At 43.4% G+C, this 14,172-nt stretch overlaps 1 protein-coding gene and 1 long non-coding RNA gene across 3 annotated transcripts in view; one reads left to right on the top strand and one right to left on the bottom strand.

Moving 5' to 3' along the window:
- LOC138356039 (uncharacterized) overlaps positions 1-14,172 on the bottom strand; it is a 166,407-nt gene that overhangs the window by 61,760 nt on the left and 90,475 nt on the right. The gene's annotated exons all lie outside the window — the stretch shown is intronic.
- LOC123775293 (sodium/potassium-transporting ATPase subunit alpha) overlaps positions 7,679-14,172 on the top strand; it is a 35,535-nt gene continuing 29,041 nt past the window's right edge. The window contains exons 1-2 of the mRNA XM_045770322.2: positions 7,679-8,238; positions 13,413-13,493. Coding sequence (XP_045626278.1) covers positions 8,230-8,238; positions 13,413-13,493 — 90 coding nt within the window. The 5' untranslated portion in view covers positions 7,679-8,229. The remainder of the gene's footprint in view (positions 8,239-13,412; positions 13,494-14,172) is intronic.

The raw sequence follows: 14,172 nt of genomic DNA, 5'->3' as shown, positions 1-14,172 counted from the left end.
GTTTCTCTCGGCCATTGTGGAAAATATAATCTATTTGGAAAAGTGTCACTTTTCCATTTAATATCTTCATTATATCGCCTTGATGATCTCGAAGTAAAAAAAAACAAATTAGATTTATTGTTGTCAAAGTGAGACAGGTTCATTTCAAGATCATATTCGCCACGGAATTTTGGCGAATAATAGTAGATAATAGCACAAATTATGTAGTTGTCCCAAGCCATTCCCTAAACCTCCCTCTAACTAGCTCTTGCACACTTTCACACATTTGTCTCTACATTATATCTTAAGAACTTTCACACATTTGTCCCTACATTAACTCTTGTGCACTAACTAAATTTACATATATATTAATCTCACTAATAATTCTCAAACATTCGCAACTCTCGTTCAGTAGCCTACTCACAAACACTCAGTACTCTCGACTCATAATCGGGAATTCCGGATTCGAATTCCGTGCGAGACAAATTGTTGGATGCGTTTCCTATCACCTAATTTTCAGTTTTAATTTTCGCGTTTCCTGTTCACCTAGCAGTAAATAAGAAACCAGGAATTAGTCAGCTTTTTGTGTGGTTGCATCCTGAACGGGGTCAGTAATTCGACTGTGGGTGAGGGGGCTCTATATAAGCCTAGCATGTGTGTGTGTGTGTATTATATATATATATATATATATATATATATATATATATATATATATATATATATATATATATATATATATATATATATATATATATATATATATGTCGTACCTAGTAGCCAGAACGCACTTCTCAGCCTACTATGCAAGGCCCGATTTGCCTAATAAGCCAAGTTTTCCTGAATTAATATATTTTCTCTAATTTTTTTCTTATGAAATGATAAAGCTACCCATTTCAATATGTATGAGGTCAATTTTTTTTATTGGAGTTAAAATTAACGTAGATATATGACCGAACCTAACCAACCCTACGTAACCTAACCTAACCTATCTTTATAGGTTAGGTTCGGTTAGGTAGCCGAAAAAGGTAGGTTAGGTTAGGTTAGGTAGGTTAGGTAGTCGAAAAACAATTAATTCATGAAAACTTGGCTTATTTGGCAAATCGGGCCTTGCATAGTAGGCTGAGAAGTGCGTTCTGGCTACTAGGTACGACATATATATATATATATATATATATATATATATATATATATATATATATATATATATATATATATATATATATATATATATACACACACATACATACATACTGGCTGCCTGTCCCTCGTCATAATGAGTTAAAATGAATTAATGCAGTATCACACACTACTCACAGACACATTACTCTCTCACATACACAGTGCACTCACACACTGCTATCTCTCTCTCTCTCACAGTACTACTCTCAAACACTGCTCTCACACACTGTTCTAATACACACCCACAGTACTCTCACAAAGTAATTTCACAATATTCTTTCACGCCCAATACCCTCACACACATACAATAATCACACACTACCCTTACACACACACAATACTCATACAGTCTATACCCTCCCACACATACAATACTCTCACACTCTCAATACTTTCAAACACATACAATATTCTCACACATTCATTACTCTCACACTCATATATTCAGTACTCACTCTCACACACACTCTCCTGCCTTTCACACTTGCACAATAATAGTGGTAATGAAATGTGTGTTAGCATGTTGATGTACTGAATTTGTCCTGGCGGCCCTTGTGGCCATAATGACTCGTGCTTTTGGTGGCTCTGGTGAAACCTTTGGCTCTGGTTTATGCTGACATATCGCAATATGGTAATGCGATGCAGTGTTAACATATTGATGTGTTACAGATTTCTTGGTGCATCTGAACGACCGTGCTGGCCTTGTAACGCCCCTGATGGCCGTTGTGGCCCTGGGGGTTTCTTGTGCCTCAGGTGCCTCTAGTGGCCCTGATGGTTAGGTTGGATTTTGTCGTCTCTTGATTGCCCGCTTGTTTCTGTGGGGACTTGTGGCTCTACTGGTGTGGTGCATGTGATGGCCCTGGTGTCTCTGGTGTAGTCCGATGGTTATGGTGATTCTAGTGCCATGGACGGCACTAGTGACTTCCATGGTCTTGGTGGCTCTAGTGTCCCTGAAGACTTTCGCTAATCTTGAGTGTCCTTTACAGCTCAGGAAGAAATTGTGAGTTTGGTGGCTCTAGTGGTCTTGGTCTCTCTTAGCTCGTGACAGGCAAGTGGCTATTGGATACGAATTGTAGCCTGCAGGTGCACCAGAGCCCCTGATGGTGACCCAGCCGGCTCAACTGACTCTCTTGTCTTTGATGGCTTTAGTGCCTTTTATTTGCTTGCTTGCAAGGTGCCACGGATGGCCCTAGTGGCTCTGGTTGCTGTATCAACTCTGGTCGTCCTTTTGGACGTGTTAACACAGGTTATTTACACACAAGCACCTATACACACACCACCAACACTTCCCACACACACACACCACCAGCACCCCCACACACACCACCAGCGCCCACACACCAGCAGAGTACATAACAAGGGTGCAGGCAGGGATTGCAACAGCAGTACAACACCTGAATATAATTGGTGGATGAGATTATAGCAGATTAGTGCGGATTGTTCGGGCGAAAAGAGTGTCCTCTACTAGGACGAGGAGAGGGCGGCCGCCCCATCTGTGACCATCCCTACACACATCAGCTAGACATCATTAGAACTTGTAGCAGAATATTAACAGCAGCAATATAATAATAATAGTAGAAGTAGAGTATTAGTACAAGTAGTAGCAGAAGTATCATCAGTAGTTGGTGTGAGTGGATATGGTCTGAGTACTGAGGTCATCAGTAGTCTTAACTGTCGGTTCTTACCTATCAGTGACTACGCGGAGCGAGACCCAGCACGCTAATTACCTCTCTCAACATTTTCATATATTTTTTCTTAACGTAGTGGATGGAAATGGCTTCAGCAACCTCTTCTTTCAGTGCACTGCACTTGCTGACCACCCGCACACTGACCGAAAAATTCCTTACATTTCATTCACCTGGGCACTAGGAGACCAGGGGCCAGATTCACGAAGCAGTTACGCAAGTACTTACGAACGTGTACATCTTTTCTCAATCATTGACGGCTTTAGTTACATTTATTAAACATTTTACAAGCATGAAAACTTCCCAATCAACTGTTGTTATTGTTATTAACAGCTTCCTGGTGCTTCGGAGCTCATTAACTGTTTAATAATTGTAAACAAAGCCGCCAAAGATTGAGAAAAGATGTACAGGTTCGTAAGTACTTGTGTAACTACACACAGAGATCACACTAACGTGATGCATCAAATGAACAAATCCACATGGGCCGTGACGAGGATTCGAACCTGTGTCCGGGAGCATCCCAGACACTGCCTTAATCGACTGAGTTACGACAGTCGATTAAGGGCGAAGAGGGAGAACGGCCTATTGACATAGCTCTGGTGCAGGGGGGAGTTGTGTAAAATCCTGGTTTGTGCCTCGGAGAGGCTACGGGATCCAGTAAGTTCAGTAGAACTTTGGTTTCAACTCTTTTAACCCTGTCGTAGCTCAATCGATTAAGGCAGTGTCTGGGATGCTCCCGGACGCAGGTTCGAATCCTCGTCACGGCCCTTGTGGATTTGTTCACTTGTGTAAGTGCTTCGTGAATCTGGCTCCAGAGCCGCCGATCCCACGAGCGTGAGGCCAAGGCTCTATCCACCATGCTATGAGGTAACCTTAATAAGAAAGATTTCAGAGGCAACTAACTGCTGCCCAACTGAAATTTTATACTTTCCTTGGCTGCTACTAAGTACAGAGGAATTAGTGATCCCCGGCCCACATCATATAAGTTGTCAACCACGCTACCGTGAAAAGAAACATTTGCACGGTAGTGTGCATCCTTAAATCACTTCTACTTAATTGCGTGGTCAGCTTACATTGATGTCCATTTGTCCTGATTTTTTAATTTAAATAGGTTCTGTCCATTTTGCTTATTCCTCACAGAATCTTCTATGTACTTATCACATTCCCTCCGAAAACCGAAGCCGGGACCATTGAGTATGAGCTAACAACGTATATCACTGCCGCTCATTTTATATTAGAACTATTAACTACACTCTTGTTAGATGTGTGTGAATTATTAAATTATCTATTGTTTATTGTAACCTCATGACGGAGAAAATCCTAGCCATGCTCTTGAAGTGTCTTGGTGTCGCTAAAGCTTGTGTGAGTGTGTGTGGTGCAAGGTAATTTAAAACAAAGCGCACACACACACACACTAATATTGTGAAACCATATATAAAATTAATATGGAGAGCTAGCAGAGTGTTCCCTCGCACTACGAGGCCGGGCGATGCAAGGAATATTATGACCTATTTCTTGGCCAATGTTTCTTCACTGCGGGTTGCTGTTACACGACTCGCTTCCTGACAGGAGTTGGTAAATACACCTTGTATGCCTCGAGTCATGTCTAAGGTGCGTTTGTAATTCTCTTTGGGTTAGTGCTATGAAGATTTGCTGCCGTTGTACTTGCTGGTGAATGAATATTTTCTTCATGCATTACTCCATAAAGATAAAAATCACAAAAGACAATCTGTTGCTTAGCTTCTCTCTCTTTTTGTTTCTCCCACTCTTTCTTAACTTGAAAACTAAGTTGAAAATTTAATTCTCTAAAGTTAATTTTACAATTTTTTTATAGCCTGCCGCTAAGAGATGCGTTTCGTTAACCTTGTTAACATTACCAAAGACAGAGCTCGAATGGCAGAAGTTTATTGACTAATGAAGGTTCAGCCACCCAAGAGGTGGCACGGGCATGTAAGTGGTATATTTGTTGGAATGAATGTGATCTTTGATCATGAAGTTACAAGTTTATTGTTTTAGATTCAGCTAGTGGTAACAAAAATTTCCAAGCAGCACGGGCTATGGTGAGCGCGTCGTACTTACCTGACACAGGAGATGTGCATGTGAGTTATAAGTTTGTTGTTTTAGATTCAGCTACTGGGACAAAAAGTTCCAAGAAGCACCGGCTATGGTGAGCGCGTCGTACTTACCTGGCACAGGAGATGTGCATGCGAGTTATAAGTTTGTTGTTTTAGATTCAGCTACTGGGAACAAAAAGTTCCAAGCAGCACGGGCTATGGCGAGCGCGTCGTACTTACCTGGCACAGGAGATGTGCATGTGAGTTATAAGTTTGTTGTTTTAGATTCAGCTACTGGGAACAAAAAGTTCCAAGCAGCACGGGCTATGGCGAGCGCGTCGTACTTATCTGGCACAGGAGATGTGGATGTGAGTTATAAGTTTGTTGTTTTAGATTCCGCTACTGGGAACAAAAAGTTCCAAGCAGCACGGGCTATGGCGAGCGCGTCGTACTTATCTGGCACAGGAGATGTGGATGTGAGTTATAAGTTTGTTGTTTTAGATTCCGCTACTGGGAACAAAAAGTTCCATGAAGCACCGGCTATGGTGAGCGCGTCGTACTTACTTAGCACAGGAGATGTGCATGCGAGTTATAAGTTTGTTGTTTGTCAAGAGTACCACAGGCGCATCATCCTTCAATAATTGTTAAGTTCACAAAATCAAGCAAAATGGTCAGAACGTTATTTAGTATTAAATTAGTTTAGGTAGTGATCAAATATCCACTTTTTTATCAAATGGCTGGCGATGAATGACCAGTGACTACACAACTGGTGATGAAATGGCCAGTAGTTAAATAGGTGATGATGTAATTGATGGTGATCAAATGACTGTCGAAGGTGAAGTGTTGACAAAGGTGTTGGCCAGCCAACGGCCGGCAGCGGACAAGTTAGGTAAGAGCCTGCTGGATGGCACAATATTTATTGATTGCGCAAATAGCAGATGGTGAACGTCTTTACCATGGTAATGTGGACTCATGTTCACACCGCCACCCAATCTCTCCGACCTCTCCTCCCCACTCATCGCGACTAAACACAAGAGGCAGATAACTAAGGGTCTGAGAGAAAGGTGTTCCATCCCACTGAACACCGAAACGTTTGCATTTGAGTCCATGATTAAGTGTGTCCCATTTTTTAAGTAGAGCTTCCATGTTGGAAAAGATTATTATTTTAGAATTAAATTAAAAAAAGGTATGTCGTTTTAAATATACTGAAATTCTATTCCTATTGCTAGGTAGCCTACGAACACCTAACGAAACGGGCGACCAGAGTACATCAGTCTAATGGAGCAACTCTAGGTAGGGGGCTGGGTTGTTGCACAGCGTGTGTACAAAACTAGGCAGGGAGTGGGTTGTTGCAGTGTGTGTACACAACTAGGCAGGGACTGAGTTGTTAGACACGCTGTGCCTGGTAGGGACAGGCACAGCGTGTGTACACAACTAGGCAAGGGCTGGGTTGTTGCTCAATGTATGTACACAACTAGGCAGAGGATGGGTTGGTGCACAATGTGCGAATACAACTAGGCAGGGACTGGGTTGTATCATCATGTGTGGACAACTAAGCAGGGACTGGGTTGTATCATCATTAGATGCATTCAATAGACTAAAAGGACGTAGATTGCCCTCCACTGGTCTAGAAGAAAGACATAAATGCCTAAGTTAACATTTGTTGATAAAATATTGAGGCCGTGTCATGAGATAGATCTTGCAACACTGGATTCCCCATTTGACATTGCTATCACTAACTGTCGACTCCACATTCACAAGCACAGAAGAGAACACACTCAGGAACCTGTACACCTGTCTCAGGAACCTGTACACCTGTTGATTGACGGTTGAGAGGCGGGACCAAAAAGACAGAGCTCAACCCCCGCAAGCACAACTAGGTGAGTACACCATGCCTGTCTACAGATAGCATTCTCCACCAATTCCTGTGGAAGCATTTATTTACAAATTTGCAGTGTTCTACTATGAGCTGCGCAGTTTGTAATGAGAAGAGGTGAGGTGGCAGTATAAGACTGGAACACCGAATTTCCCTAGCAGAGAAAGATAACTACCGGTTGAATTATCTAAATTTAAATTCAAAGTATAAGCCTACATGACATAATGAGATTATATTTAATAATCTATATTATTAATCTAAAGTTAAAACGCGTCTTAAGTGCGAGTGAACAAAACATTCATAAACGAAAGCTGTGTACAAAATTCCTAAACTCGAAACTTTGCCTTGCGAATTCAATTCAATTTCTTTTTTTTATTATGCACCCCATACCTATTCCGTGGACGGCGGTGGAAAGGGTTACAGAGGCACATAATGGGTTCAGGAACTGCTTCGCAAACAATGTAATCATTTTTCAATATCATTAACTCAGAAATTATATATTTGGTGATGTTTGATGCATATCTTTTCGAGTGTACACATATATTATGTATTAATTAACGTTATATGATATACAATGCAAATTTTGTATGCACATTTGTACTGAAAAGATTTTGTGTTAAGTTTATAAATTCGCAATTCAGGACGAAATCCTACAAGTTGCCTTTCTTAGCACCTTGCAGCTCGAAAGAAAGGTAAAAATAAAACAATGACTAATGAAAAATATAATCTAGGAAATTGAGAAACAATAGGAACCCTTCGGCCCCCCCCCCCCAATCCGCTATCGCCAACAGCTTACTTAAACCCGTTAATAGATGGCGATATAATGGTGGTGGTGGTATCTGGTATCTCTCTCAGAAGAGGGAGGGGGTGCGTATTTTCCGGTCATCTGATGGGGAACTTTACTATCTTGCGTCTAGTATTTTGTCTCCCGCCGGTGGAAGTTGTGAGGCGCGCTTCGCCTAGGGCATACGTGCCGCTGCGCCATATAGTGTTGACCAATGAACTCTTCACACTCTGTGAAGCAGCCCGTACTCACGATGTGACAAACATTCCATATGCACGGTTTTACCTTAAATTATGTGTACGGAACTACAAAACCTTACATTGCTTTGATGTGTTTCTTCACACAGATTATGTAACGTTTCCAATGCTTTCATTGCTACTAAATAGCATTAATATTTGTATCCTTACATCCATAAGAATATAAATATAGATTTATTTAGTCTGAGAACAAATTAGGCCAAGAATGTACTTGTAGCGAAACCCTTAACAAGTCCAAGAGGGCACAAGATTGAGGAAAGTGTACAAAGTGAAGGTAGCCTAGTGGCTTGTACATAAGTGTGTACATAGTGGTTGTTGGTGCTGGTGGAGAGCCAGCTCGTACACTGTTCGTGGATACTGTGTATCCTCTGCTGCCGTCCTTCTGCTGAGCGCCCACACCCTCACTCCAGCAGCCATGGCCGATGTAAGTAGCCCTCAGCAGTCTGCTGCGTCGTTCCGTCTTGCCCAACCACTTGGACTCACCGGTAGAGCGACGGTCTCGCTTTTTGCAGGTTGGCGTTCAATCCTCGACCTTTCAAGTGGTTGGGCACCATTCCTGTCCTCAGTCTAATCCCAAAATCCTTATCCCCATCCCTTCCAAGTGCTATATAATCATAATGGCTTAGCGCTTCTGATTATTACTTACCTTACCGTCTTGCCGGTAGTTAGTTACTGGAAAGTGGTTGGTACCTATCTTGGTTATCTTGAAATGATTTCGGGGCTTTAGTGTCCCCGCGGCCCGGTCCTCGACCAGGCCTCCACCCCCAGGAAGCCCGTGACAGCTAACACCCAGGTACCTATTTTACTGCTAGGTAACAGGGGCATAGGGTGAAAGAAACTCTGCCCATTGTTTCTTGCCGGCGCCCGGGATCGAACCCGGGACCACAGGATCACAAGTCCAGCGTGCTGTCCCCTCGGCCGACCGGCTCCCTCCCTTGCGATTCTACACCATTTGCGTAGTTTGCGAATTTACGCCCACACAGTGTACCCATTACGCACAGCTAGTCCCTGGGGGACCCTACACCAGTTTAGTTGGTACTTTCCTGTGGGTCTTACACCAGCTGAATGGTTGATGCCTCCCTCTGCATCCTACACCAGCTGGATAGTTGATGACGCCTCCTGGACCCTACACCAGCTGGGTGGTTGGTACTTCCCTCCGGAACCTGCACCAGCTGTGAGTTTCATGCCTCCCTCTGGACCCTACATCGCTAGTCCCACCCAGTGTATCCACTATGCGCAGCTGGTCCCACACAGTGTACCCACTATTCACAGCTAGTCCCACAGTGTATCCACTATACACAACTAGCCTCACACAGTGTATCCACTATGCACAGATAGTCCCACCCAGTGTACCCACTATGCATTGCTAGTCCCACACAGTGTACCCACTATACACAGTCCCACACAGTGTACCCACTATATACAGTCCCACAGTGTACTCACTATTCACAGCTAGTCCCACACAGTGTACCCACTATACACAGCTAGCCCCACCCAGTGTGCCCAGTATACAGTTCGTCCCAGTGTACCCACTATACACAGCTAGTCCCACCAAGTGTATACACTATGCTAGTTGTGCCCCCACCCAGTGTGGGGGCTCAACTAGCTCCACCCAGTATACCCACTATTCCCAATGCAGGCCAAACACAGCTAGCCCCACCCAGTGGAGGCCACGCACAACTAACCCCGCCCAGTGGAGGCCACGCCCAGCTAGCCCCGCCCAGTGGAGGCCACGCCCAGCTAGCCCCGCCCAGTGGAGGCCACGCCCAGCTAGCCCCGCCCAGTGGAGGCCACGCACGGCTACTCCAGCCCAGTCCGGGCCACGCACAGCTAGCCCCGCCCAGTTCAGGAGACGCACTGCTAGCCCCACCCAGTCCTGGCCACGCACAACTAGCCCCGCCCAGTCCTGGCCACGCACAACTAGCCCCGCCCAGTGCAGGCCACTCACGGCTAGCCCCGCCCAGTTCAGGCCATGCACGGCTAGCCCCGCCCAGTGGAGGCCACGCCCAGCTAGCCCCGCCCAGTGGAGGCCACGCACGGCTACTCCAGCCCAGTCCTGGCCACGCACTGCTAGCCCCGCCCAGTGCAGGCCACTCACAGCTAGCCCCGCCCAGTCCAGGCCAAATACATCTAGCCCCATCCAATGCACAACTAGCCCCATCGACGCACAATGCACAATCTAGCCCCATCCACGCACAACTAGCTCTGCCCAGTGGAGGCCAGCCACAGCTAGCCCCGCCCAGTCCAGGTCACGCACAGCTAGCCCCACCCAGTCCTGGCCACGCACAACTAGCCCCGTCCAGTGGAGGCCATGTACAACTAGCCCAGCCCAATCCACACACCGCTAGCCCCGCCCAGTCCAGGTCACGCACAGCTAGCCCCGCCCAGCGAAGGCCACGCACAGCTAGCCCCGCCCAGTGGAGGCCAAGCACAGCTAGCCCCGCCCAGTGGAGGCCAAGCACAGCTAGCCCCGCCCAGTGGAGGCCACGCCCAGCTAGCCCCGCCCAGTGGAGGCCAAGCACAGCTAGCCCCGCCCAGTGGAGGCCAAGCACAGCTAGCCCCGCCCAGTGGAGGCCAAGCACAGCTAGCCCCGCCCATTGGAGGCCAGCCACAGCTAGCCCCGCCCAGTCCAGGTCACGCACAGCTAGCCCCGCCCAGTGGAGGCCAAGCATAGCTAGTTCAGCCCAGCCCAGTCCACGCACCGCTAGCCCCACCCAATCCAGGCCGTGCGCAGCTATTCCCGCCCAGCGAAGACCACGCGCAGCTAGGCTTTTCCAAATGGGAAAACAAACTGCAGCGAGCCAGTCCGTTCAATGTGTGGGAGAATGTAGTTGATATGATTATTTATTCGATTTACCGGACTTCTTGAGGTTATCTTGAGATGATTTCGGGGCTTTAGTGTCCCCGCGGCCCGGTCCTCGACCAGGCCTCCACCCCCAGGAAGCAGCCCGTGACAGCTGACTAACACCCAGGTACCTATTTTACTGCTAGGTAACAGGGGCATAGGGTGAAAGAAACTCTGCCCATTGTTTCTCGCCGGCGCCTGGGATCGAACCCGGGACTACAGGATCACAAGTCCAGCGTGCTGTCCGCTCGGCCGACCGGCTCCCTTGTATAAAAGACTCCCGACTGTATAAAATGTATTTTTTGGTACACATTCCCACACCGTGGGAGGGGGGAGGGAGTGTTCAATGTTAGTTATTGAAATTATCTTTTAATTTATAAGGTAAATTGTAGAATTAAATGTTAATATAACTTACTGCTCCGAGTTCAATCCTAAATCTTCATAGACTGTAGACAAACATATAACTACACTTTACAACATGAAAGGACAGACATACAACCACAACCCCCACTGCCAGAGGAACAAACTCGGCAATAATTAATAAAGTAACTGGTTTAAATGTATATGCTGTGCGATATGAATTATGTGAGTAAACTTGAATCCTTATCTGGTAAGATGACTTCTTAAAGCATGGCAACTCTTATGGTCATCAGTATCCCCGAGGAAATTATATACAGGCCGTGCGTAGCTAAGAGCTCATTCCTAGCTAATTCCTAGCTAGCATTAGTAACTAATTCCTCGTGAGTAATGGCGACCACCAGGGAACGTCTTCGTAATGACTCCTGCCGGCGAATGTTATTAATTCTAGAAATATACAATTATTCTGTAAAACACACTCACTTTAATCAATGAATTAGTAAGAAATATTAATAACTGATTTTTACTTGGAATTTGTAGTTTGTATACCTATATAACCGGCCTAGCAACATATCCTCCTTCCCACTATTTATAAAGGCCTGTATACAAACAACTTTGGGAAATAAAGATACTTAGCATTGGTTGGAACAAGGATGGTTGATATGGACTACTAACTGCCGAACGTGCGAGGTAAAAGTAACACAATTATTTTAGGAAGAGAGACCAGCGTGCGCCGCGTCTCTCATGTGTTGTGAGTTGTTGGTGAAAAATGGCGGACCCTCCCTCCCCCTCGCCACCATTCGTGGATCAATGTAGAGACTGTTATTAAATTGGGAGGGATCAATAAATTATTACTGATCATAACGGTCAACTTTCTATTAATGATTTGATAAACTTTCCAAGTATTAACTCCAAATTCCTCTAATTTGAATTAATAATGAGAACTAACAAGAAAAATTTAACAGCTCAATCGTCACATACCAAATTAAGAAGAATCTGGCTGGAATTATTGCATCACACATAGCTATGTATTTCGATTGAAGTTATTATTTCTGAACAAAGGACAAATTCTCATAGTTTAATCTTAAATATAATTAATATTTATTTATGCTTATATGTAGGGAAATATTTCACACACAAGGGTTAAATTCGATAAGAGGTGTAAGAATAAGGGAAGTAGTAGGAAGATGAGTACCAGAGCTAATGGCACCAAAGTGTGAACCTAGTTCATTTGCGACTAACACCGGATCCACCCCAATACGATCACGGAAATGAAGGACAGGTGTTACGCCAGGAACAAATTTACCAGCAATTCTGCGGATTTTCTTCCAAACACGAATGAGAGGAGTGTCAACAGTAACCGTGGAGACATATGAGACAGATTAAACTAACCGGTAAGCGCACGGGTATACTTCTAGAAAACAAGACTAGTGAGGTTAAGTGCAACCTTATGGATAGTAAATGGATGGGTGAGAGTTGTGTTTGCAGATATCCCGAGACTTGTGTGGGGCAGGGTATTATAAGGAAAATCAATGGGTGGAAACAATGTGAGGATGGAGAACGGTAGCCTAGTCTAACCAGGACAGGAGGTAATAAAGAGGTAAGCAACGTAGTTTGTGCAAGTGTGTACATGGCTGGACTCAGTATTAGGGGAAGGGGGGTTGAAGAACCATATACTGCAAATCATTATTGAAATTGAAGGTTGAACAATTATTACTAAGATTGCCACAATTTTACATACGTAATTGTTCAGAATCTTAATATTTGCAATAGCTTGTCACATGTTGAAAAGCCTCAAAGATTCCCTCACGATTTCCCGTGAATTCGCAAGACTTCTGGGAGACTAGACATTTGTTAATTAGTTTTTTATTTGAACATGAAGTTATACAGAATACGGAAATTCAACTTAATTAAATTCTGCTGTTGATATGAGTTTTTTTTTTAATTTATATAGTTACACCTTAATATAATTTTTTTGTAGGAGTCAGAGAAAACATGTACTTTCAAACATAATATTTTGATTACAATTTTCTTGGGTGCGGCGGTGCCACATGCCTCAAAATTATTTTAATTAATGTTTCTTATGTATAATAAAATTTATCATTTAGCCAGAGAGATGTCAAATCTTGGTTATTATGAGGATTTATAATCAAAATAATTTACTTGATTTTTATTGTGAAAAACCTCATGTAACATAATCAGGAGTCACCCTGGGTGAATCAAAATATATAATGTTAAGCAGACATCTAAGAATAAAAATATTTTTATGAAAATAAATAACAAAATAGAAGACTAATCTGTAGATGTTTTACCCGAAAGGCTTCTGTCAAATAAAAAATGATGCACAGGGTTAGTGTATACATTCTAATTTGTTTGATTATTTGTTTTTCTTTCAGACAAGCACAAGTAATTCGCACCAGCATAACAACGCTCGAGCTCCCCATGAAGAAAACAATGCCGTTAAAGGGAAGTCCAAGGTACCATTTCTTGAGAAAGGCCTAAGATATCAAGCGATATCCTTCTGTCACTCTTTAATTGTTTTTTGTCAATATGTTACCTGTTAATACACTGCTAAATAGCTCCTCCTTGTTTCTGTTGCACGTTACAAATAGATATGCATGAAAATTTTGTCACTTATATGTATATCTCTTGCTTAAAACTGCAATGGAAAATTAAATGTGTAGCTACTTAAGATTATACATGAGTCAATATACATGAGAATTCTTCCTATTTAGGTTCATAAAGTTTCTATTTTAAAATGCATAATGCTTATCATAATTAATGATCATAAGAAAAATATAATATATATATATATATATATAGGACTGAAAGTTTGTCACATTCTCAAAACAACTTGTGAGGGTTGGAACCGTATCTCAACATTATATTTGGTAACCTGCGCATACATTAAAATAAAGTGAAAATCAGTGAACTCGAGAGCAGTCTCAAAGGCTTCTCAGGGTTTTGTTCTCAGTGTTGATGAAACTGCTCCATCAAAAGTTATTTATTACATTATATATAATTTATTTGTATACGTCTCACCAGTAAGCAACATTTTAACATTATTTCATTTAATTATTAATATTGGAATGCCTTGATAACTCGAGGATTGGTCTCATTCTTTAACAAATCCAGTTTACATTATTAAATAATTTT

This window comes from Procambarus clarkii, chromosome 70 (assembly GCF_040958095.1).
Source record: "Procambarus clarkii isolate CNS0578487 chromosome 70, FALCON_Pclarkii_2.0, whole genome shotgun sequence".
Classification (NCBI taxonomy): Eukaryota; Metazoa; Arthropoda; class Malacostraca; order Decapoda; family Cambaridae; genus Procambarus; species Procambarus clarkii.
The sequence above is the reverse complement of the archived record's forward strand: the minus strand, read 5'-3'. Positions and strand labels throughout refer to the sequence as shown.